This window comes from Quercus robur, chromosome 4 (assembly GCF_932294415.1).
Source record: "Quercus robur chromosome 4, dhQueRobu3.1, whole genome shotgun sequence".
NCBI classification, from domain to species: domain Eukaryota; kingdom Viridiplantae; phylum Streptophyta; class Magnoliopsida; order Fagales; family Fagaceae; genus Quercus; species Quercus robur.
In genome coordinates this window covers 53,553,873-53,578,502 of record NC_065537.1, presented here as the reverse complement: position 1 = coordinate 53,578,502, position 24,630 = coordinate 53,553,873, and the positions used below count along the sequence as shown (strand labels likewise).

The 24,630-nt window shown below is 35.5% G+C and overlaps 1 protein-coding gene across 1 annotated transcript; it reads left to right on the top strand.

Moving 5' to 3' along the window:
* The first annotated feature begins 2,133 nt into the window (after positions 1 to 2,133).
* On the top strand, positions 2,134 to 4,393 carry LOC126722982 (protein GRAVITROPIC IN THE LIGHT 1). The gene has a single exon (XM_050426152.1). The coding sequence runs from the start codon at positions 2,401 to 2,403 to the stop codon at positions 3,922 to 3,924; it is 1,524 nt and encodes a 507-aa protein (XP_050282109.1). The 5' UTR covers positions 2,134 to 2,400; the 3' UTR covers positions 3,925 to 4,393.
* Positions 4,394 to 24,630: the final 20,237 nt, after the last annotated feature.

The following is a 24,630-nucleotide window of genomic DNA, read 5'->3' as shown; positions in this document are numbered from 1 at the left end:
ATTTCATCCACCTTTCTCTTATTTTATTATTCACATAATTTTTAATCTCTCTATTTTTATGAATTATTGATACAAAATATCAAAAGCTCTACGTCTTTGGTATTTCTCCACCATTGAGTCTTACAATCCTTTCATATATGTTTCTAGTTTTACTAAAGTTAGCCTTACTTAATTGAAAGCTTTTAAATTCTAGAGTGTCTGGCCAAATTACTAACTTAGCATTAAATACATCTCTAGTTCCATCCACTAAAATTATATTTTCTACAAAAGTATACACCAATGGACATGTGTGATAGAGTTTTAATTAGTAAGAGAACAAGTGGAGGCATCATGAGTGAATTTCCTATCACTATAGGTTTGCATCAGAATGCAACATCAATCCCTTACTTTTTGTATAAATTCTACTTGCCTTCTTTGATAATTTTATCTTTAAACATGTCTTATTTCTCCTCCTTCAAATTCTACCACCTAATCCTTGGGTTTCTTTGTCTAATACCTCTTACTCTCCATTTTCTAATACAAATATCTAATACCTTTACCACTATATGTTGAGGGATTAAACTTTCTCTCGGTATCATGTTACAACCTTTACAACATAAGAATGAAATAACGCTTGTCCCACTTTTGAAGATGGAAATTGTGATTTCTTCATCTAGAACTAAGTCATAATTAATACCCAATCATACGATATTATAGGGTCTAGATAGCATCTTTTGGTCCAAAACCTTACTCCATATCCTTGGCCTCTATGAATTTTTCAAAGTTCCCACAATCATTTCCAATATATTCAATTTTCCTTCAATAAAAATCCTTTCCCCGTTTGGTAACCCATGAATAAATTCATTCATGTCCTCCAAAAAGTTTTGCTTAATGGATTCTTCTTATCCAATTTGAGTGTTTGCATAAATTATGTAGTTTGTCTCTTCTCCTAAGACAGTATTTATTAACATAATTTTGTCCCCTTTCCTCTAAACCTCAATTTCCTTTTTTAAATCTTTATCTATAATCCTTATCCCGTTTCTATTTTTATATATTCATGTATACCTACCATAAATTATACTCAATTATGTTCAATTTCTCAACTACCCACTTAGTCTCATGAATGCATCATATTAATTTTCCTCCCAACCATTGTACCTACTATTGTCATTAGTTTCTTAGTTAAATAACTTATACCACCGCACACCTTGATGCGATGGTTACTCTATAAGTAAAAGTACTTGTGAGATATAGGGGGCAAGGGTCGAGGTTCAAGTCTTTAGGAGGGGGCTTCACACACATATATAATTAGATTATGTTAGAATAGAATTTCTATCTTGTAAAAAAAAAAAAAAAAAAAAAAAAAACCTATATTCCAAGTATACACGAATCCTATTATGTTAGGCTAACTTTTTTTATTTGCACTCATCCATAAAAATGCAGGAACTCTTGATGATAGATGAAGAATTGGATTAGGATCTTCTACAATTCTAAGGCTAATTCTACCATCAAATTAATAACATGCTATATATCCATTTTGAAATGAGTGGATTAGATTTTATAACGATATCAACATTTGATCAAACCTATTTATTATTGTTTCAGTATTGTTTAACTATTAATGGTGTGATAAAATCTAATTCATTCATTTCATAATATATAGATTGAGTTTCAGTATCTTTACAATGGATTTATTTAATGACTTTTGTTAATATAGACCTTTTTTGAAAGTGGCTCAACTGCCTAAAAAATATAGCTAGACTGTGTTGGGTTTTCCCCTCCTTAACTGGTTTACCATCCTAAACAAAAGATCTAACAACATCCTTATTAAAAATCTTTAAAGCAGTACTATCTAGAAAGTGACATGCCGCAACCATATGCCCAGATTTGTGCCCAAAAAAAAAGGCGTGTTTGGGAGGTAGAAGAAGAACATGGATGGTCAACCTCAACCAACCAAAGCTGAATGCAACCCAAAATAAAAAAACCAGTCAACTTTCTAATCCCAACAACTTAGATCTCCCAGTTCTCCGTTTGCCAGTCATGGATACTAGTCACCAAAGCTGTCACTCTAGCCTTCTCCCTTATTACCGTTAATGAAAAACCTCAAAAGAGTCAAGCAGTAAGCACACAAATTAAAGAGAAAAAAAAAAACAAAAATAAAGTAAAATAATAAAAAAAGAGAACCCCAATAAACAAAACAAAAAGAAAACTCCAGCGAGCCAAACCCACATACCTTCCTTCCAAGCCATCCAAAGCACCCCATTCACTTCACAACTCAATAGTACACAAGCACAAGCACAAACACAAGCGCAAAGCAAAGAGTAGTATAACCCAAGAAACACTCAATTCCTCTCTTTTCACACAAACAAACTCCAATTCCATTCCAAACCCACAACTCAAATAAATCCACAAACCAAAGAAATGCCAGAAACAGATAATCTTAGCTCCTCAAAACCCCCACAAATCTCCGAAATGTTCACAAAATTTGCTCAGGCTTTCAAGTCCAAGACCTTCGAATTCTTCACGGAAATCGAACCCATCGACGATTCTGACGGGTACTCACTCCTTGACTCAGCTGAAGAAGTCATCACAGACCAGAAAGTCGTGGTGATCAAGCCTGACCCAGCTCGTCAAGCTCCCTCTTTTGGGATAGAGCCAACACCGCCACCATCAGCGATAACAAGGCCATGGAGTCAGACCCAGATGAAAATTGTGGATACCCAGGTGAGCCAGACACTGATTTCGTCGGTTTTCGCTACGGTTTCGTCGTTTGAAGCTTCGTACTTTCAGTTACAGACAGCCCACGTTCCGTTTGTTGAGGAAAATGTGAAGGAAGCGGACAGAGCTTTGGTCTCACACCTGCAGAGGTTGTCTGAGTTCAAGCAATTCTACAGGGATTTAGTGAAGAACCCGGATTTTGATGCTGATTTGGGAATTGGGTCTTGCTTGGAAGCTCAGGTGCAAGAGAATCAGAGCAAGTTGCGGATACTTGGGACCGTTTCGAACCGGTTACAGTCGGAGATTGATCAGAAAGACAACGAGGTTTTGGCTCTGAAGAAGAAGCTGGGTGAGATTCATAAGTCTAATTTGAAGTTGTCCAAGAAGTTGTCTGGTAATTTCGATACATCTTGTGAGGTTTTTTTGTCTGTTAGAGTATTTGATTCTGTGTTACATGATGCTTGTAGAGCAACACATAGGTTTACTAAGATTTTGATTGAATTGATGACAAAAGCTATGTGGGATTTGGATTTGGCTGCCAATTCTGTTTATTTGGATATTGAGTATGCGAAAAAGGGGCATAATCGTTATGCGTTTTTGTCGTATGTTTGTTTAGGGATGTTTAGGGGATTTGATTTAAAAGGGTTTGGATTGGGTGAGAATGATATTGTGTGTAATGGGCATGTTTTGAATTCGGAAAAGAATGGTACTTCTATGAAGCAATTACTCGAGCATGTATCGAGCAATCCTATGGAGTTGCTAAGTATGAATCAGAGTTGCGATTTTTCAAAATTTTGTGAGAATAAGTATCAAGAGCTTATCAACCCCACCATGGAATCGTCAATTTTCAGTAATTTGGCCCATAAAGAAGTGATATTGAATTCATGGAAATCATTGAGTGTGTTCTATGACTCGTTTGTTAGAATGGCTAGCTCAATATGGACACTACATAAGTTGGCATTTTCGTTTGATCCTGTGGTTGAGATTTTTCAAGTGGAGAGAGGTGTGGATTTCTCGATGGTGTACATGGAAGATGTCACAAGGAGATGTATATTGCCAGGTAAAACTAGAGCAAAGGTGGGGTTCACTGTGGTTCCAGGTTTTAAAATCAGAAGGACAATAATTCAAGCACAGGTTTATTTAAATGGCTTGAAATGTACAGAGTTAGGAGTTGATGAAGTTGCTAATTGTGGGAATGGTAGTGAACAAGACAGATTTATTAGGTAATCCAAAATAGGTTGTTTTCGTTTTGGTTTTCAGGCTTGGTTTGCTGGTCAAAATTTAGCGATTGAATTCTACGAAATCAATGTTGGAGGTTCTATATCAAAGAATGATGCCTGTCTTACAAAGCTCAAGAAGGAAACTGTGGAAATACACACTCATAAATACAAGCTTCTTGCTATGATACTGAAGTGGGAGTTACTATGGTACGGCAACTCTTTCGGCTATCTTGTGATATGTAGCTATAACTCTATCTGGTTTGTGAATTCGGTTTTCCTTTCTTGTATGTTAAGTCTTTTATAGAGTAAACTGTATAGAGCCTTTTTCTTTCTCTCCCCCTCTTTTTGTGTTCATTTGACACAAATACGTCGTGAAATTGTGTATCTTAATCAGTGACTCTAACAAATAATTATAGTGTTTTGACTTTCAATTGTAAATTGTTACTGCACGAATGAATGATTTCATTAAACATTTACGTTTTTGAGATATAATTATTAGATACTCTAATTGAAAATTTCTTAATACCAGAAGAAATGGTCATTATAATTTGCTTATGCTGATGTCTCAGATTTGTTATCACTGAATCACAGCGATAACAGAGTGAACGGTGGAATCCTTTGGATGCTATTTTTGGAGGGATGGAAAAGCATGAATGTTGTTTGGGGGGGGGGGGGGGGGGGGGGGGGGGGGAGAATGGGAAGGAAAGGATGGTTTGGATGCTGTTTTGCATTCCATTCTAGTCCTCTCTCTTCTCTTACTTTTGGGTACCGACTGGATTGCTGATTGCCAGTTTTTGTTTTGTGAAGTCACCTTTTTGTCATTCAGCTTCAAGACAAAACAATCTCTTATCTCTTTTGAAGGGTGTGTCAGTGTGCGTGAAAATAATATTGTTATTTGTTATAATCATATTCTTCTTCTTCTTTCTTCTTTCTTAAATGAGAAAGTGCTACAATTTTGCCACATTAGTGGACAATAAGTGGTAAAAAAAAAGTCGTGAATTCATGTAAAAGTGATAGTTCACATTCACAATTGACCACTTCAATAAGTTGTGGCAAAGCATATGGTTGTAGAAGAACTTAAATTTTTTCTAAATAGATATATCATTATTTTTTTCTCTTCGTTACAAACATCTATAGTCCAAAAAATAACTCAATTTAACTTTTCTTCCTTTCATTTCTTTTTGGGTGCACACTTAAACACACTATTAAGCACTAGTGCAATCCATTATCAATGCCATCATTGACAGTCATCAAGTCTGCTTGGCTTTGTTTCAAAGTAAATTTTTTTTATTTTATTTTTATTATATCCTGGGGAGTGGGGATGAATCACAAAAACACTCTTGCTTCTATCATTATGCTTTTTTATCTTTTGTTTTGCTTTCCATTTAATTTCCCTCGAATGTTTATATCCAATTATTTGCTTCTATATATGATCATTCCAGGCAAGATTGCTTTGGTCTTCATTGTTGTGTTGTTTTGTGTTATTATCTTAATTTTTTGGTTTCTTTTAAACTTGATGAATTGATGATAGTTGTTTCAGCAAAAAGAATTGATGATAGTTTTTAGCTTAAATGACCTTTTAATTCCTTAGTTTAATACGTTTTCAAAGTTAGATGAGTTTGTTTAGTTTTTGCCTCCTCTACCTCCTTTGGTCGGGCTGTTCATTGAAATCAGCTATGGGCCGAGCCCATTCTAGAATTACAATGTCTTTCTATGTTAAGTTTGGGCTTTCAAGGTAATTATAATTTTTAAACGTTGATCTCCAACCTGACAAAGTCATTCTATGTGGGCGTTGATCCCACCCAAACAATTTTATATAAACACTCTAAATTCACCTAAATTCAAACCCAATAAAATCTTAGTTAATTCCTTTTGATATTCAAAAATATGTTCTTGTATTTTACAATAATCATGTTTGGACTTATTTGTTTGTGCTAAATTGTCCAGTAAAAATGTGCTTTCTAATTATAATGAGAATGGTCTAAAATATATGAGAGCCTTTCAATTTTGAGACCTAGACTTTAAATTAGTCATCTATTAGGGGTGTATATTTAACCCACCAACCTAAAGGTCATCAAATAGCCCACATTTCACAGGCCAGCCTAGTAACCTGTCAGACCATTGGGCTAATGGATAGTCTGATCTAGTACTATCAAAGGCTTGTGGGTAATCCAGTAGCCCAATGAGGCCATGCACCAATTTTTTGCCCATGGGCACCCACTGGGTCATTAGCTCAGTCCTTTAACTCGTAATTTGTAACAAAATAATTTGGGTTTCGCCCATGGGCACCCACTAGGTCATTAGCTTGCCCCTTTAACTCAAAATTTGTACAAAAAGAATTTGGGTAAGGTGGGGGGTTGAACTTAAGGCATGAGAGAGTAATAATTTAAGGTAAACACCTAACCACTAGAATACATAATGTGATTATCAAAAAAAAAAAAAAACTAGAATACATAATGTGATTTTACTAAATTACGCTTATTAAATATATATTTTGCTAGTAGCTTGGTGACTTTGATTTTTTTTTTTTAAGTTGGAAATTTCGTTGATTAAAAGTTAGAAAAAGGGAAAAAAAAAAAAACCTAATTAAAAACTTAATAAAAAACATTTATTTGGTTTTGACAACAATTTTTTTTTTAAAAAAATTATTTGATTCTTTTCCTCTTTCTTTCTTTCTTTTCTTCTTTTTTTTTTTTTTTTTTTTTTTTTTTTTTTTTTTTTTTTTTTTAAGGGGAAACGAAAACCCACTAAAAAAGCCCATTTGTAGTCCATTTGGCTCAACTCTTTAAAGATAAAGTGGGCATTGGTCATGGGTTGGGGTTTTCTTTTTAGGCCTAATTTAACCCATTGTCAACCTTTACACCAATCCAATAGTTTAGACACGACCCAATCCAAACCATCCCCACACCTTTTGTTGGATTTTTATGGGTTGATGGATTTCGTGGGTCGTAATTCTTTTTAACGTTGGAATTGGGTTAGCAAAATTTTCAATTCAAGTAACATGACCTAACCATATTATTAATAGTTTAAAAGAAAAGTAAAAAGAATATGTGCTCTAAGCCTATAATAGACTAAGAATAGTTTTTTTAAACTTTACTACACCTATAGTTTTTAGCATCCTATTTGAGGACTTACAGGCACCAAGAGTGGTACCTTGAATACTTTTTGAATGAAAATCTAACTTTGCTTATTTTCAAGGTTTTAAACAGAGCTTTTCGAATTGTCATGCATGTTAACCCATCTAATCAAAGCTCATGTAGTGCCCTTTCTAGATGCATCTCATTTTCAAAAATTTGACAACATTTGACCAAAGTAAATAATAATTTTTAACTACTCCAACACATAGCCAAAATTTTACCAAGTGTTAATTCAATTGCTTGATTTTATGATATTTTACCCAATTAAATTTGATTTTGCTACATAAGCATTCAAAATGAAAGGAATTCCACCAAAGATGGAGCCACATTTAGGCAAATCAAAAGGTCCAATATTTGGACAATTCTCAAATAAACCTACTCAAACTGATATTTTTTAGTATTTGCATGAAGTTTTTGATATTTTACATCTTTTTTTGGGGGAGGGGGTGGGGGGATCAGCTTGGTTGAATAGATTTTTAGCAACATAGGTACAACTGGTGGTTAGATAGTAATGTTATAGGTGCCCTTGTTGTGTGAAAATTGGCAATTAACTGGGGCAAAATGAGAAATGAAAATGGGTATGACATTTAACTATACACTAATGGTTTAAAATCGAAAATGATATCTTTCTTTATTAATGTATCTAACATCACGACCAATAACATAAATAATATAATCAAAGACAGGACAAATCAATATCATTCAATATAAAAATTTAACTCCCACATAACATTTGTTTTTTGCTTTTGAAATACTTCAATTAACATAGCTTCTAGGACTTAAATACAAGCTAGTAAAAATCTGGTAATATGAAGTGATGGGCCAATCTTGAGATTCCTCCAATTCTATCTAAAATCACAGCACACTAAAAAAGTGAAACACAACAAAGTAAATAAATGGATAAAGGATAAGACAGAAGAATATGATTCTGCTGTAAACGAGCTGAGTTTTGTCGAGTAGTGAATGTTCAAGCTTAGCTCGATAGCAAAAGTAGAATGTTCAAACTTGGCTTGAGCTTGATACGAGCCTACAAATAGTGTTCAAACTTAAGCTTGTTATAAAGTATAAAATTTTGAGCTTGGCTTGGCTTGACTTGGTTCATTAGTCAAGCCAAGCTCGAGCTCTATATCAAGCCCAAACTCAAGCTCAATATCATGTTTTTGAGCTTGAGATCTAACACCAAGTATATTATCAAGCCTATATCAAGTTTATTATCTAGCCTATTTGGTTTGGATGAGTGGACTCAACTTATAATTAATTAAAGTTTTAGAAGGATATGAGTTTACTTGTCAAACTCATATCAATTTTATTACCAAACTCATAAATAAGCCTAGGCTTAACTTGTTTTGATACTTTTGTATAAAGCCTTGGTGTTCACGAGCTTGTTCATGAACAATATTTTTTACTCGGACTCGGCTTGTTTATTAAATAAGCCTAAAATGAAAGCTTAAACTTGGCTTGTTTATAAACAAACAAACATGAACGAGCTTTTTATCGAACCAAGCTCAAGCTGGTTATGAACGGCTTGGTTCATTTACAGCTCTAGATTCTAGTAAGACATGTAGGAGGTCAATTATCTAAAAATGATGTTTAATAAACAAAAGAAAAGTAATATTATATAAAGTTTATTATGTTTGCATTACTAGGTTGAATTAGCTTGCTTATCGTATTTGCAATATAAGGCTTTTATATCATTCCTTAACTCCTCATCAAATTAAAAATTAGGAATTTTATAGTATATGATTGTTGCCCATTAGAATCTTCTATAAGGGGCTTGTTTGGTTAGAAAGGTGGAAAAGTGGGGGATAGAAATAAGAAATAAATAGAAAAGTGATAGAAGAGATGTAGTTTTCTCTCCTATGTCTTTTGTTGGGAGGATGGAAAAATGGAGAGATGGAAAACTATGAAAAATGAAGTTGGTATAAATTTACAATTATGTCCCTATTAAATAAAACAAAAAGCAACACAATTTTTAATTAAAATTTGTGTTATAGACACTTCACTATATATATATATATATATATATATATATATATATAGCAAAAGCCAGAAGGATCCAAAACTGGTGAAAAAAAGAAGAAGGGAAACAAAGAACGAGAATGGAAGAAACAAAGATAAAAGCAAAAGAAAGAAAAAAAAAAAGTGAGATGAGTGCAAAAAAAAAAAAAAAATGGTAATAAATAAAAGAAAAAGAAACCCAAAATCGATAGAACAATGGAATAGAAGAAAAAGAGAAAGAAAAAAAAAATTGCTTGTCGGTGGGGGAGGAAAATTTTATCAAAAACACATCTTCTCATTTTCACTTCCATTTTCTCTCTAATTTGAAAAGATCAAATTTTGGTGGCCCCTAAGAAAAAATAGCTAGGCTCCACCATTTTTCTCTCCTCCCTCCCTTTCCAACGAAACACCCCCCCACCCACCAATTCTCTCTCCTATTTTCCTTCCCCCCCCCCCCCCCCCCCCCCCTAAAATCATCCCAACCAAACATACCATAAGGGATTACTCTCCATGGGGCCCAACATATAATTATTAAGGAGAAAGTAGTTAAGGGTCTTGTTAGTGTAGATTTCATAACATATACACACAATTACTTAACTTTTACTAGGGGTGTGCATGGGTCGGGTTAGGTCGGGTTGAGGGGAGTTTTTGACCCAAACCATCATGGTGGGTAAAAAAAAACCCAACCCAACCCAACCCATCACAAAAGTCCAACCCAACCCACATGGGTCGGGTTGGGTCGGGTTGAACCCATGGGTTTGAAATTTTTTTATTATTATTATTAAATTGAGTAGAAAAAAAATATATTAAAATATTAAAAAAACCTAAAGATTAGTATCAATGTAACTCCTTAAAGGCAAACAACATTAATGACTAAACAACAATAGTAATTTATTAGGATTTGTGTGAACTAATTGGTTTTTATATAGGATAGGAAGAACTGTCTATTTAAAAAAATTTATTAATTATATAATATATTATATATAAAAGTGTCCTACAATTAATTTTAAAAAAATTATTAAATATAAAAATATATTTTAAATATATATTAAATATGGGTGGGTCGGGTTGGGTTTGGCGGGTTTGTAATTTTATGACCCAAACCCAACCCAACCCGCCATAAATTTTTTTTTTGTAACCCAACCCAACCCACCAAGCCTTAAAAACCGACCCAACCTGGCGGGTCGGGTTGGGTTGGGTCGGGTTTGGCGGGTCGGTGGGTTTTCTGCACACCCCTAACTTTTACAATATAATCCAAAAATTCAAGAGATTTTTTTTTCTTCTTGTAAAGCATTTCAAAATATTCACAATCCATTCAAAGAGTGTCATTGTCTCAATTAGTAACAATTGAATGCAATTCAAATTTTTATTAAATAATATTAAAATCAAGCTTTGTCCTCCAATTTGGAAGAATTATAATTTTCTATTATATTTTACAATATCTATGTGGGAATATGGAAACAAGAGATATAATTTCACAAAAATCCATTTTAAGAGATATATAATTGATTTATTTCCAAGAAAAGTGAATTATGAAACCAGGGACTTTGAGGAAGCATATCAAAATTGTGCCACCTACTTGATAGTTAATCAAACTCTAAACCCAACTTAAATGGTTAAAACTTACAGGTGAGTCTTTTCTCTATTGGGTAGAATTTGGTTCCTAGTCTAAGCCAAGTTGGAAATCATTTCTCAAATCACAATCCATGAAACTAATGGCTTAATTTTAGGACCATATTTGTGATGGAATTAATCTAAGTGACTTGAATTCACGAAAAGTAATTTATTGCTTACAAATATTTACCACATAAAGCACTGGAGAATCCTCTTGCATTTGAAGTATGAACAACATTTTAGGAATTTTTGACATATGTTCTTAGTTGATACCATTGAAATAAACACTCTCCCACAGAAAGCATATTCATTCCATGTTTTTGGAAACATGTTGCAGTACCTTCTAAAATCCTTTCATACAATGGTTCTTTTGGAGTAATCAGGGACATGCAATTATTAAAACCATTAAACACAAATTATATGGGCTTCATGGTCCACTTCTTGCATTTCCTTACAACTCTCAATTTGTTCTTCAAGGCAAAGAGAAAATGGGCTATGCACATTATCAAACTTGTAGAGATGGGAGAGCGCGATTGGAAGTGATGAGGGATGAAATGACAAATGAGGTAGAAGGTAGATCATTAGCTTGCCCTTTAAAGAGAATAAAGATAACGAACTTCATAGTCACCACCATTAATTTTCCCATAAATTTCTTCATTATTGATTTTGGCCCACTTGAGATTTTTTTTTTTTTTTTGAATTTAATGAATTTAAAATTTAAAATAATAATTCTCCCTTAATCCAATATATATATATATATATACACGCATTTGAATGATTAGAAACACTTGAAAATAATAACTCTATAAATTGATATATTTTTATTCAAATAATTATTGTTGAAGAATTGTGACTATTTGATGTATGTTTGAACTAAATTCAGAAAAATAATTCTCCCTTAAACTTTGTGTGACGTATATACAATTGAAAAATTAGAAAGAAAGAAAGAAAATCTAATCTATAAATTGATCTATTTTAAAATATCTTTATTCAAAGAAGCATTGTTTAAGAATTGTGACTTTTCTATACATGATAGTTTTATGTTAATTAGCTTCTAGCTAGAATAATTAGTGCCTTTTAGTTAGGATCACAAGGTTTTATAATAGTTTTTATGTTAATATTTAATTGGGAAAAGCCAAGCATACTTTTAATAGTACAATTACTTTATGTATGTTGGTTTTAGAGGGCAGCAAGATCCAATAGTCGTGATCCTATAGTTACTATTAGGAGAAAATGGGCTTTTGCCCTTTCTTTTTAAAATATCCAGTGAAATGCTTCATGTCTGAAACTAATTAGGAAAATGTCCTTGTTTTGAAACTCAATTTTCTAAAAATCGAGTTTCAAATGTATAACTCGATTTTTGGAACATCGAGTTATAGCAAAGGTGAATTTATAAATTTTTTTTTTCCTAGAACTCGAGTTCCATGTAAAGTACTCAAGTTCATGGAACTCAAGTTCCACTTGAATTTTTTCAAGGAACTCGAGTTCCTTGAATGGAACTCGAGTTCTAGAATTTTTATTTTTTTTATTTTTTAGTTCGTTATAACTTGATTGTCCAAAAATCAAGTTTTAAATTGAAACTCGATTTTTAGAAAACTGAGTTTCAAAACAAAGGCATTTCCCTAAATAATTTCAAATATGGGGTATTTTGCTGGATATTGTTTTTAAAAAAGGGCAAAGCCCATTTTCACCGTTACTATTCAAAAAGTTTGTTTTGGAGGGAAGAAAGTATATGTAAAAAGAATGGATTGTTACAATTGATGAATAGTGTTCCGTGTTACAACATGCAAAGTCCACTTTGATTATTTTAAAATTAATTAATTAATAATTTTTTCATTTGATGGACCAATGAACATCTTGTCTTCTTCTTAACAGTGTGCATGGGTTGGGTTGGGTTAGGTTAAGTTATTTATTCAACCCAACCAACCATAGTGCCCAACCTAACATAACCCAAATGAATTGGGTTGGACCTATGGATTGGACATTTTTGTTATATAAAAAAATTTATTATTATTATTAAATTGGGTATCAGAACAACACCATCACAAATATGAGTTGAATAATCTTGAGCATAACACCAAACCAACACAAATTATACGAGAACTTAGAGTTTGGATTTTATTTAGGGAGAGGAGTAAAATGTAAATAAAAAAATTGTATAATATATTTTTAAATATATATTAAATATATATTTTAAATTTTAAGTGTGGGTACCTAAGGCATGCTTGGCAACGTCCTAGGCATGCAAGCAACGTTCTTGGCCGTCCTCGGCATGCTTTGCAACGTCCTCGGCATGCTTGCAACATCCTTGGCCGACCTTGGCATGCTTGTAAAGTCCTAGCCGTCCCACATCGAATAAAAACCCCCTCACTTTCTACCTTATAAGCACTGACGCGAAGGAGTAGTGTACCACTACTTCTTAAAAGAAGTAGTCGCCGATGCACTTTCTCACAGGTATGCCTTACTCTCCACACTTGATGCAAAATTGCTTGGTTTTGAACACATTAAAGAATTATATGCTGAAGACCACAAATTTTGTGAGGAATATCGAGCTTGTGAGAAAAATCGCCTCTGGTAAGTTCTTTAAGCTTGATGGATTCCTATTTCGAGAAAATAAGCTATGCGTGCCTAATTGTTCTATAAGGGAGTTATTAGTACATGAATCACATGGTGGGGGATTAATGGGACATTTTGGAGTTGCAAATACTTTAGCTATTTTGTAGGAACACTTCTATTGGCCTCACATGAAACGAGATGTCGAACGGATTTGTGGTAGATGTGTCACATGTAGGCAAGCTAAATCCAAAGTGCAGCCCAACGGTTTGTATACTCCTTTACCAATTCCTAGTGAGCCTTGGATTGATATTTTAATGGATTTTGTGTTAGGATTGCCTAGGACTAAACGTGGAAGAGATTCAATTTTTGTGGTCGTGGATAGATTTTCTAAAATGGTACATTTTATTCCATGTCACAAAACGGATGACGCTTCACATGTTGCTGATTTGTTCTTTAGAGAGATTGTGAGATTACATGGCATGCCAAGGACAATTGTTTCGGATAGAGATGCTAAGTTCTTGAGCTATTTTTGGAAGACTTTGTGGTGTAAGCTAGGTACTAAGCTATTGTTTTCCACTACTTGTCATCCACAAACTGATGGTCAAACTGAAATAGTAAATAGGACTTTGTCTACTCTATTGAGGGCAATCATTAGAAAGAACATCAAAATATAGGAAGAATGTTTACCACATGTTGAGTTTGCATATAATAGAGCTGTTCATTTTGCTACCAAATTTTCTCCATTTGAAATTGTGTATGGGTTTAATCCTTTAACTCCATTGGATTTATCTCCTTTACCTTTGACGGAGCACGCTAATTTAGATGGCAAAAAGAAAGCTGACTTTGTGAAGCAGATTCATGAGAAAGCAAGACTCAACATTGAGCGAAGAACAGAGCAATATGCCACACAAGCCAACAAGGGACGTCGCAAACTGGTTTTTGAACTCGGAGATTGGGTTTGGCTGCATATGAGAAAAGAAAGATTCCCGGCGAAAAGATGTTCCAAATTGCTCCCAAGAGGAGATGGTCCCTTCCAAGTCCTCAAGCATATCAATGACAATGCTTACAAGCTAGATTTACCTGGTAAGTACGATGTAAGTGTCGCTTTTAATGTTACTGATTTGAGTCCTTTTGATGTAGGTGATGATTTGAGGGCAAATCCTTTTCAAGAGGAGGGGAATGATGGAGATCAAGGCATCGCTTCAAAGGATCTCGTTCAAGTACCAATTGGGCCGGTTACAAAAGCACAAGCAAAGAAGTTCAAGGATGTACTCAACGGACTCATCCAAGAGTTATGGGCTCAAGCAAACTCATGGAGGCCCATTGAGCATGATCCACGTGGGCAACAAAAAATCGTCACCTTGATTCAAGTTTTAGAAGGATCTAGTCAAAGCTAAGAATTGGCATGAAATATTTTGGGTCTATGTAAAAAACGTTATTCTAGGTTTAGGTGATTTATTTCCTTGTTTTTAGGTGTATTTAATGATTTTTAGGTCAAACTTTATTCCTAATATGGTTAGGTATCAATTAGGAGTTATTTTAGAATATATTTTCTTGTCTGTCAAGTTTTAAGGAGCCCTTAAATAGTCATCTAAGTCTGTAAACATTTTTCCAAAGATTATTGATAAAACTTGTGAGGTTTATTCTCTTTGGTTCTTTGAAGAACTACTCAAACTTATCGGGAATTCCCGTGGCTTTCATCTCGACTTATCAAACGGAGTTTCCACCACCGTTTGTGGCGTCTTCCTTATACTGAGGTTCTTGTTTGTCATAAACAACGGGTCAAGGTCTCCCATTTGAATCTGTCCATAGAACGATCTTGGGTTCCCTTTCCTTGTTGGGTCTCGTTATTCTTGACGGGGTTCACATCACCAAGCCTAATCTACCCGCTGTACCTAAGCCCTTTAAGCTCCTACTCCAACAAGGCTTCTCGGAACCATGTCTTGTCTAACTCTCCGGATTCTGCAACAAGCTTCATGTTGCATCTGCCATCCTTAGCTTTTTCCAATGCTTCCTAGCAACACCAAAAAAACACTCACTACACTGAAAAGGCGTGGATTGTGTTTGGGTACAAATCTCCTCTCAAGGTATGATAATGGGAGAGGGAAGGAGAAGAGGCTACAATGATTTTTCACTAAGGATGAGTAACTCTCTCTCAAAAAGATGGGTGTGTGTTGTAGAAAATCTATCTAGAGTTTTTCTCTTTAAATGACCTTACTTACATTTGTGGGTAATGAGAGTATATATAGTATGGGTGAGGGTAGGGAAGTCATACTTAAAAATCCTCCAAGCAAAATGTTTTGCGACTGTCTCGCGGGAAGGCCTTACCTGCGAGATACTCGCGAAAACGACAGCCTGGCACGACTCTTTAGCTTCCAGTCATGTGCTCCTCACGTGACTCTTTCGCAGCTTAGCTTCTCGCGAGCTTCTCGTGAAATTCATTGATTCTTCATTTAAGCTTGAGTCTTCACCAACTTAATACTAAACCCAATACAATAAAATCCCACAAAATACAAGGAACAAAATTAGAGCAATTACAACACTTTTTGTCATGGAATAAAGCCAACATAAAATATAGTTGTAAATCACAACTTTACATGTGATATGTAGTTATAACTCTTATCTAGTTTGTGAATTCAGTTTTCCTTTCTTTTATGTTAAGTCTTTTATAGAGTAAATTGTATAGAGCCTTTTTCTTTCTCTCCCCCTCTTTTTTTTGTTCATTTGACACAAATGCGTCGTGAAATTGTGTATCTTAATCAGTCACTCTAACAAATAATTATAGTGTTTTGACTTTCAATTGTAAATTGTTACTGTGCGAATGATTGATTTCATTAAACATTTAGGTTTTTGAGATATAATTATTTGATACTCTAATTGAAAATTTCTTAATCCCAGAAGAAGTGGTCATCATGATTTGCTTATGCTGATGTCTCAGATTTGTTATCACTGAATCACAGTGATAACAGAGTGAACGGTGGAATCCTTTGGACGCTGTTTTTGGAGGGATGGAAAAGCATGAATGTTGTTTGTGATGGGGGGGGGGGGGGAATGGGAAGGAAAGGATGGTTTGGATGCTGTTTTGCATTCCATTCTAGTCCTCTCCCTTCTCTTACTTTTGGGTACCGACTGGATTGCCAGTTTTTGTTTTGTGAAGTCACCTTTTTGTCATTCAGCTTCAAGACAAAACAATCACTTATCTTTTTTGAAGGGTGTGTCAGTGTGCGTGAAAATAATATTGTTATTTGTTATAATCATATTCTTCTTCTTCTTCTTCTTCTCTTTCTTCTTTCTTAAATGAGAAAGTGCTACAATTTTGCCACAATAGCCGACAATAAGTGGTAAAAAAAAGTCGTGGATTCATATAAAAGTGATGGCCACTTTCACAGTTGACCACTTCAATAAGTTGTGGCAAAGCGTGTGATTGTAGAAGAACTTAAATTTTTACCTAAATAGATATATCATCATTTTTTTTCTCTTCATTACAAACATCTAAAGTCCGAAAAATAACTCAATTTAACTTTTCTTCCTTTCATTTCTTTTTGGGTGCACTCTTAAACACACTGTTAAGCACTAGTGCAATCCATTATCAATGCCATCATTGACAGTCATCAAGTCTGCTTGGCTTTGTTTCAAAGTAAATTTATTTATTTATTTTTTATTATATCCTGGGAGTGGGGATGAATCACAAAAACCCTCTTGCTTCTATCATTATGCTTTTTTATCTTTTGTTTTGCTTTCCATTTAATTTCCCTAGAATGTTTATATCCTATTATTTGCTTCTATATATGATCATTCCAGGCAAGATAATGATGCTTTGGTCTTCGTTGTTGTGTTGTTTTGCGTTATTATTTTATTTTTTGGTTTCTTTTAAACTTGATGAATCGATGATAGTTTTTTCAGCAAAGAGAATTGATGATAGTTTTTTTTAAGCTTAAATGAGCTTTTAATTCCTTAGTTTAGCACCTTTTTAAAGTTGGATGAGTTTGTTTAGTTTTTGCCTCCTCTACCTCCTTTGGTCGGGCTGTTCATTGAAATTAGCTATGGGCCGAGCCCATTTTAGAATTATGTCTTTTTCTATGTTAAGTTGGGCCTTCAAGGTAATTACAATTTTTAAAGGTCGAAGTCCAACGTGACAAAGTCATTCTATGTGGGCTTTGATCCCACTGTAAATTCACCTAAATTCAAACCCAATAAAATCTTACTTAATTCCTTTGGATATTCAAAAATATGTTCTTGTATTTTAAAATAATCTTGTTTGGACTTATTTGATGTGTTCTAAATTGTCCAGTAAAAATGTGCTTTATAATTATTATGAGAATGGTCTAAAATATGAGAGCCTTCCAATTTTGAGACCTAGTCTTTAAATTAGTCATCTATTAGGGGTGTTTATTTAACGCACCAACCGAAAGGTCATCAAATAGCCCACATTTCACAGGCCAGCCCAGTAGCCTGTTAGACCATTGGGCTATTGGATAGTCTGATTTGGTACTATCAAAGGCTTGTGGGTAATCTAGTAGCCCAATGGGGTAGGCCATGCACCAATTTTTTTTTGCCCATGGGCACCCATTGGGTTATTAGCCTTTAACTCGTAATTTGTAACATAATAATTTGAGTTTTTGCCCATGGGCACCCACTCGGTCATTAGCTCGACCATTTAACTCAAAATTTGTAAAAAAGGAATTTGGGTAGGGTGGAGGGTTGAACTTAAGACATGAGAAGGTAATAATTTAAGGGTAAACACTTAACCACTAGAATACATAATGTGATTTTACTAAATTATGCTTAGTAAATATATATTTTGCTAGTAGCTTGGTGACTTTGATTTTTTTTTTTTTTTTTTTTTTTTTTTTTTTTTTTTTTTTTTGTTAAAGGGGAAAATGAAACCCACTAAAAAAGCCCATGTGTAGTCCATTTGGCTCAACCCTTTAAAGATAAAGTGGGCATTGACTATGGGTTGGGGTTTTCGCTTCAGGCCTAGCTTAACCCATTGTCGACCTTTACACTAACCCAACAGATTGGACACTACCCAATCCAACCCATCCCCACACCTTCTGTTGGATTTTTATGGGTTGATGGATTTCGTGGGTTGTAATTCTTTTTAACGTTGGAATTGGGTTAGCAAAATTTTCAATTCAATTAACATGACCTAACCATATTATTAATAGTTTAAAAGAAAAGTAAAAAGAATATATGCTCTAAGCCTATAATAGACTAAGAATAGTTTTTTTAAACTTTACTACACCCATAGTTTTTAGCATCCTATTTGAGGAGTTACGGGCACCAAAAGTGGTACCTTGATTACTTTTTGAATGAAAGTCTAACTTTGCTTATTTTCAAGGTTTTAAACAAAGCTTTTCGAATTGTCATGCATGTTAACCCATCTAATCAAAGCTCATGTAGTGCCCTTTCTAGTGGCATCTCATTTTCAAAAATTTGATAGCATTTGACCAAAGTAAATAATAATTTTTAACTACTCCAACACATAGCCAAAATTTTACCAAGTGTTAATTCAATTGCTTGATTTTATGATATTTTACCCAATTAAATCTGATTTTGCTACATAAGCATTCAAAATGAAAGGAATTCCACCAAAGATGGAGCCACATTTAGGCAAATCAAAAGGTCCAATATTTGGACAAATCTCAAATAAACCAAGTCAAACCTATTCAAACTGATATTTTTCAGTATTTGCATGAAATTTTTGATATTTTACATCTTTTTTTTTTTGGGGGGGGGGGGGGGGGGATCAGCTTGGTTGAATAGATTTTTAGCAACTCAGGTACAACTGGTGGTTAGATAGTAATGTTACAGGTGCCCCTGTTGTGTGAAAATTGGCAATTAACTAGGGCAAAATGAGAAATGAAAATGGGTATGACATTTAACTATACACTAATGGTTAAAAAAAAAAAAATGATATCTTCCTTTTTAAGTAAAATAGAGAGGACAATAACCAATTACTTGAGCAAAAAAGTGATAATTTTGCATTGGTCTCTTTGTCGCTAAGAAAGTGAGTTCTCTCCCTTCTCTTAGGCAGTAGAAGTGTATTTTCCCTTCCAAGGAAGGAGAGTTTTGTCTCTCTAAGGTAACTAGTTTACTTTGGAGCTAGTGGGTTTTTTCTTGGGTGTTTAATGAAACATCGTTAGTATCCAAACTAAGCAGCTAAGACAATGGAGGACTTGGCAGAAAAATGGAACTCCTTTTCTCTTTCAGAGAGGAAGAAGACAGGTTTTGTTCTTCAACGGGACCAACAAACGGGAGAGTTCATGCTTGCTGCACAGTTCCTGACTCCACGCTTTCTCAACATGGAAATTATGGCATGAACCCTCAAACAACTATGGAGGTCCACGAATGGATTTAAGATTCGCAATCAAAAGGATCATCGTGCTTTGTTTGTTTTTGACAACCTGGGAGATGTGGATTGGATCCTAAAGAAACAACCTTGGAGTTTTGACAAACATTTAGTCATGCTGTAAAGATACAACTCAAATATCCCTGTACGTGATCTTGTGTTCAAAACAACTCTATTTTGGGTTCAAGTCCATGATATCTCGGTGCACTTCATGACGAGGGCTGTGGTTGAAGAAATATGTGACATAATTGGGGAAGTCCAAAAGTCAACGGGGGCAGTTGACGAGGAAGGTGGACATTTCATAAGGGTCCATGTCCTTATTGATATATCGCTCCCACTATGTTGAGGCAAGCTTATTACAATGGAGGATGGAGGTAAAATATGGATCGGCTTCAAGTACGAGCGTTTGCCTAATTTTTGCTTTGGGTGCGTACGTCTAAACCACAATGACAAAAATTGTGAACTGTGGATTAAGAGCAAGGGAACTCTCACATGCCAGAGTAGCAACAATTTAACTTGGCTCTGAAGGCAGCTTCATATACTTCAGTAGGGAAGGATGTTATTTACGTTTCGGGTTATTACGAGCAAAAGAAGCCTAAAGTTCATGCCTCACCCTAGGGTTTTCATGCACAGCCAAGCTCATCAGAGGGGAGAGTAAAGAGCGGAGGTCTGGTGGAGGAGCAACCAACAGAAATGGTCACCAAAATTATTGTTGTTGGTACTAATGACATTAATGTGTGTGTGCCGTTGAATAATAAAAATGTGGGAAGGGAGATGCGTTACAATCTGATCGAGATACTCAGCGAAATTCGAACTCAATATCATCCAAATCACCTCCAATAAATGCTCCTAATTTTGACGAAGTGAATAAGGAATCGGAGAATTTAATTCCGAATTCGGTTACAACGATTGAATTATTTGATATTCAAATCAGGGAGATTGATGAGGCATTAATGACTTATGGGAATAATTCGGAAGTGAGGGAGACACCTACGTCAGCAATTAATAGGGTGACTCAACCTTCAACTCAACATGACATCTTAGTAGAAAACCAAAGTGCACACCAGGAAGGAAGTAGGGCAACACGAAAAAAAAAGTCACAACCTATGATAGGAACAAACATAGTCGAGGAAGCATGGAGAAGGCAATGACTAAGGTGAATGTAGAAGAAAAAATTGGTGGAAAGAAAAGAGGGGTTTTTCATTTGGAGTTACCAAGCAAGCATAGGCGGGTTTCTAAGGATGAAGGTGTATCTTTTTATTCAATGGTGGAGGCTGATGTTTAGCCCTGCCAATCACAATGAGTTGCTTAATTTGAACTGTCGTGGGTTTGGGAACCCATGTACACGGAACGAGCTTGCAGAAATGGTGCGGGGAAAAGATCCCTTTATCGTGTTCTTAGCCAAAACTTGGGCAGACGAAGCAAGGTTAAAAGATGTGAAGAGGAAAATTCAATTTGAAAACATGTTTGTATCACTAAGGACTACTAGAGGTGGCGGGTTAGTTCTATTTTGGAGGGAGTCAGTTAATATCTCAGTTGCGGGTTTTGATAAGAATCATATTGATGCCATCATAAATAAGAATAAAGAGAATGAGTGGCGATTTACTGGTTTCTATGGTGAACCGGACACACACAAGCGAATTGAGTCTTGGGATTTGCTTAGAAGTTTAAACCAGAAATTTAGAGTGCCATGGTTATGTGCGGGTGATTTTAATGAGTTGGTTTGAAGTGAAGAAAAATTGGAGGGTAACAGAAGAAGTTACAATCAGATGCAACTTTTCCGGGATGCAATTAACACATGTGGTTTTACAGATCTTGGGTACATGGGTTCTAAATTCACATGGAGCAAACACTACAATAATGGGTACTCAATATGGAAGAGACTTGATAGAGCTCTATGCACTTCGAATTGGCTGAATCTATTTGCTGGTACAAAGGTCAGCCACCTTACATGTACAACATCTAATCTAACCCCGCTATGGATTACTCCAAGTGATATACCTCCCCCTCCCGTGGCAAGGCTTTTCTGGTTTGAAGAAATGTGGTTATCAAATAAAGGGTGTGGTCGAGTAGTTGAAGCGGTATGGAGGAATACTGTCTCCAATGAGGCCAAAACTTAGGTGTTAAAAAAAATAGAAAAGTGTGGTCTTGAACTCATTCAATGGAGCAGGAAAAATTTTGGACATGTAAGAAGAGAACTTGTGGAGAAAAGAAAATGGTTGGTGAAAGCCAAACAGGAAACAATGCAGAATGGTAGTAATTATTGGGTTAGGGAGCTGAAATTGGAGATAAATGAGTTGTTGGCTAAGGAAAATACAATGTGGAGGCAGTAAGCAAAAGCACTCTGGTTGGCGAAGGGAGATATGAATTCAAGGTATTTCCATAGCTGGGCTACTAAAAGGTATCAAAGAAATAGAATCTTGGGCATCCAAAACTCGGTGGGGACTTGGGTAACACACCCAGTTGCTGTTGCCAAGGCTTTTACTGACTTATATCAGGACCTTTTTGCCTCATCAAACCCGAACATTGGAGCTTCAGTGTTGGATCATATGGAAAAAGTTGTTACCAATGATATGAATGCAATATTGTCACAAGAATTCATGGAATGGGAAGTAGAAGTAGCTATCAAACAAATGGCTCCTTTAAAAGCTCTTGGCCCTAATGGTATGCCTCCTCTTTTCTATCAAAATTATTAGAGTCTTGTAGGTGATGATGTTTCAAAAACAATTTTGTCCTATTCAAATTCTGCCTCAATACCCCACCCCCTAAATCACACTTTTATAACTCTAATCCCAAAAACAAAGAACCCAATTGCTATGTTTGATTACCGTCCTATTAGCCTTTGCAATGTACTTTATAAAATTTTTTCTAAGGTCCTTGCAAACCGGTTAAAAAAAATTCTGCCATCCATTATAACCGAACACCAAAGTGCTTTCACGAAACACCGTTTAATTTTGGATAATATCCTAGTTGCTTTTGAAACTTTACATAGCATGATTACCCACAAATCCCACAAATCAGGTTATATGGCGGTAAAATTGGACACGAGTAAGGCCTATGATAGAGTTTAGTGGTGTTTTTTGGAGGAAGTGCTGAGCAAGATGGGGTTTAATGAGAAATGGATTGCTCTCATGATGACTTGTGTCAAAACAGTCTCATATTCGGTGCTAGTAAATGGGGAACCAAAAGGATTGATCCATCCTTTAAGGGGAATTTGCCAAGGCACCCTCTATCTCCTTTTTTGTTCTTACTATGTATGGAATGACTTAATAGTCTTATCTTGAAGGCAGAAAATGAAGGCTCTATCCACGGATTTGCCTTAAATAGAAGAGGCCCAAAACTAACCCATTTGCTCTTTGCAGATGATAGCTTACTATTTTGTAGGTCTAGCAGGAATGAATGCCAAAAAGTGTTGGAAATCTTGGTTGCCTATGAAAGTATGTCGGGGCAAAAAATTAATAAAGGCAAAACTTCCATCTTCTTCAGTAAATCCACCATCGAGGCAATGAGGACAAAAATAAAGGACACTTTGGGGGTTCCTAAAATTCGACATTATGAAAAATATTTGGGCTTACCCTCACTAGTTGGAAGACATAAGAAGGTTAGCTTTGACTATATTAAAGAAAAAGTGTGGAGGAAATTGCAAGGTTGGGAAGAAAAATTACTATCACAAGCTGGGAGAGAAGTTTTGATCAAGGCGGTGGTGCAAACCATCCCCACATACACAATGTGTTGTTTCAAGCTCCCTGTTGGTTTTTGCAATGAAATTAAGAAGCTAATCTGAAGGTTTTGGTGGGGTCAAAGAAGAGACCATAGGAAGATTCATTGGGTCAAATGGGAGGATATGTGTGAACCAAAATCCGAAGGGGGTATGGGGTTTAAGGAGCTATCTTTGTTCAATGATGCTCTCTTGGCGAAGCAAACTTGGAGGCTGCTACATAATCAAAATTCCTTGTTCCACAAAGTGTTCAAGTCCAAGTTTTTTCCAAATTGCTCAATCCTAGAAGCAAAGGAAGGACATGGGGGTTCGTACGCTTGGAAGAGCAATTTAAAAGGAAGGGAGGTGATTAGGCGAGGTACAAAATGGAGAGTTGGGAATGGGGAAACAATAAAACTGTAGGGCGGAAAGTGGCTGCCTTCTATGAATACCCCATCAATCCATGGACGCCTCACTGCAGAGTTGCAAGAAGCTAGTGTAAGTTCTATTATAAACCCGGTCACAAGGCAATGAGATACAAGGTTGCTGTATAGTATGTTCAGTATGTGGAAGCCGAGCTGATTCACATAATCCTTTTAAGCTGAACCAATGCACCTGATCAATCTGGGGAGTACATTGTCAGGTCGGGCTACTTTTTCCTCAAAATAGAAGCAAGAACAACATCCACTGGAAGCCATAATCATGCCGAGATGCTTAAACTTCTGTGGAAAAAAATATGGAAGTTGTCACTGCCCTGTAAAGTCTGAAACTTCCTTTAGAGAGCTTGTAAAAATGCGATTCCAATGATGAAAAATCTGCACCATCGCTGTGTGGTTGATAATCCGATGTGTTCCCTCTATTCACAACACAATGACGATGTCCTTCACTCATTATGGTCTTGTTCGAGCCTTACACAGGTTTGGAATGAAGACATGCAATGGAGTTTCAAGGACCACATGAATTTCCAAGATTTTTCTCAATTGCTTCTCCATTTATTCAATTCAGATTGCAGTGTTGAGCTTTTTGCAATGCAGGCTTGGACAATTTGGTGTAGGAGGAACAAGGTCAGAACGTCACCCTCAGGCTTCCCTTTGAATCTTATATCACAGAGGGCGATGCACTTATGGAATACAGGTCTACTCGGCCATGGAAAAATATTCTAACAGGTCTCTTGAACAGACCATGCACAAGCTGGTCACCACCTCCTGTGGGATGGTATAAACCAAATTTTGATGCAGCGATCTTCTAAGAAGATGATAGAGCAGGTGTGGGAGTGATAATTCAGGACAACAATAGTCTGGTAATGGCCTCCTTATCACAGAATATACAGCTCGCAACTTCGGTGGTGGAAATGGAAGC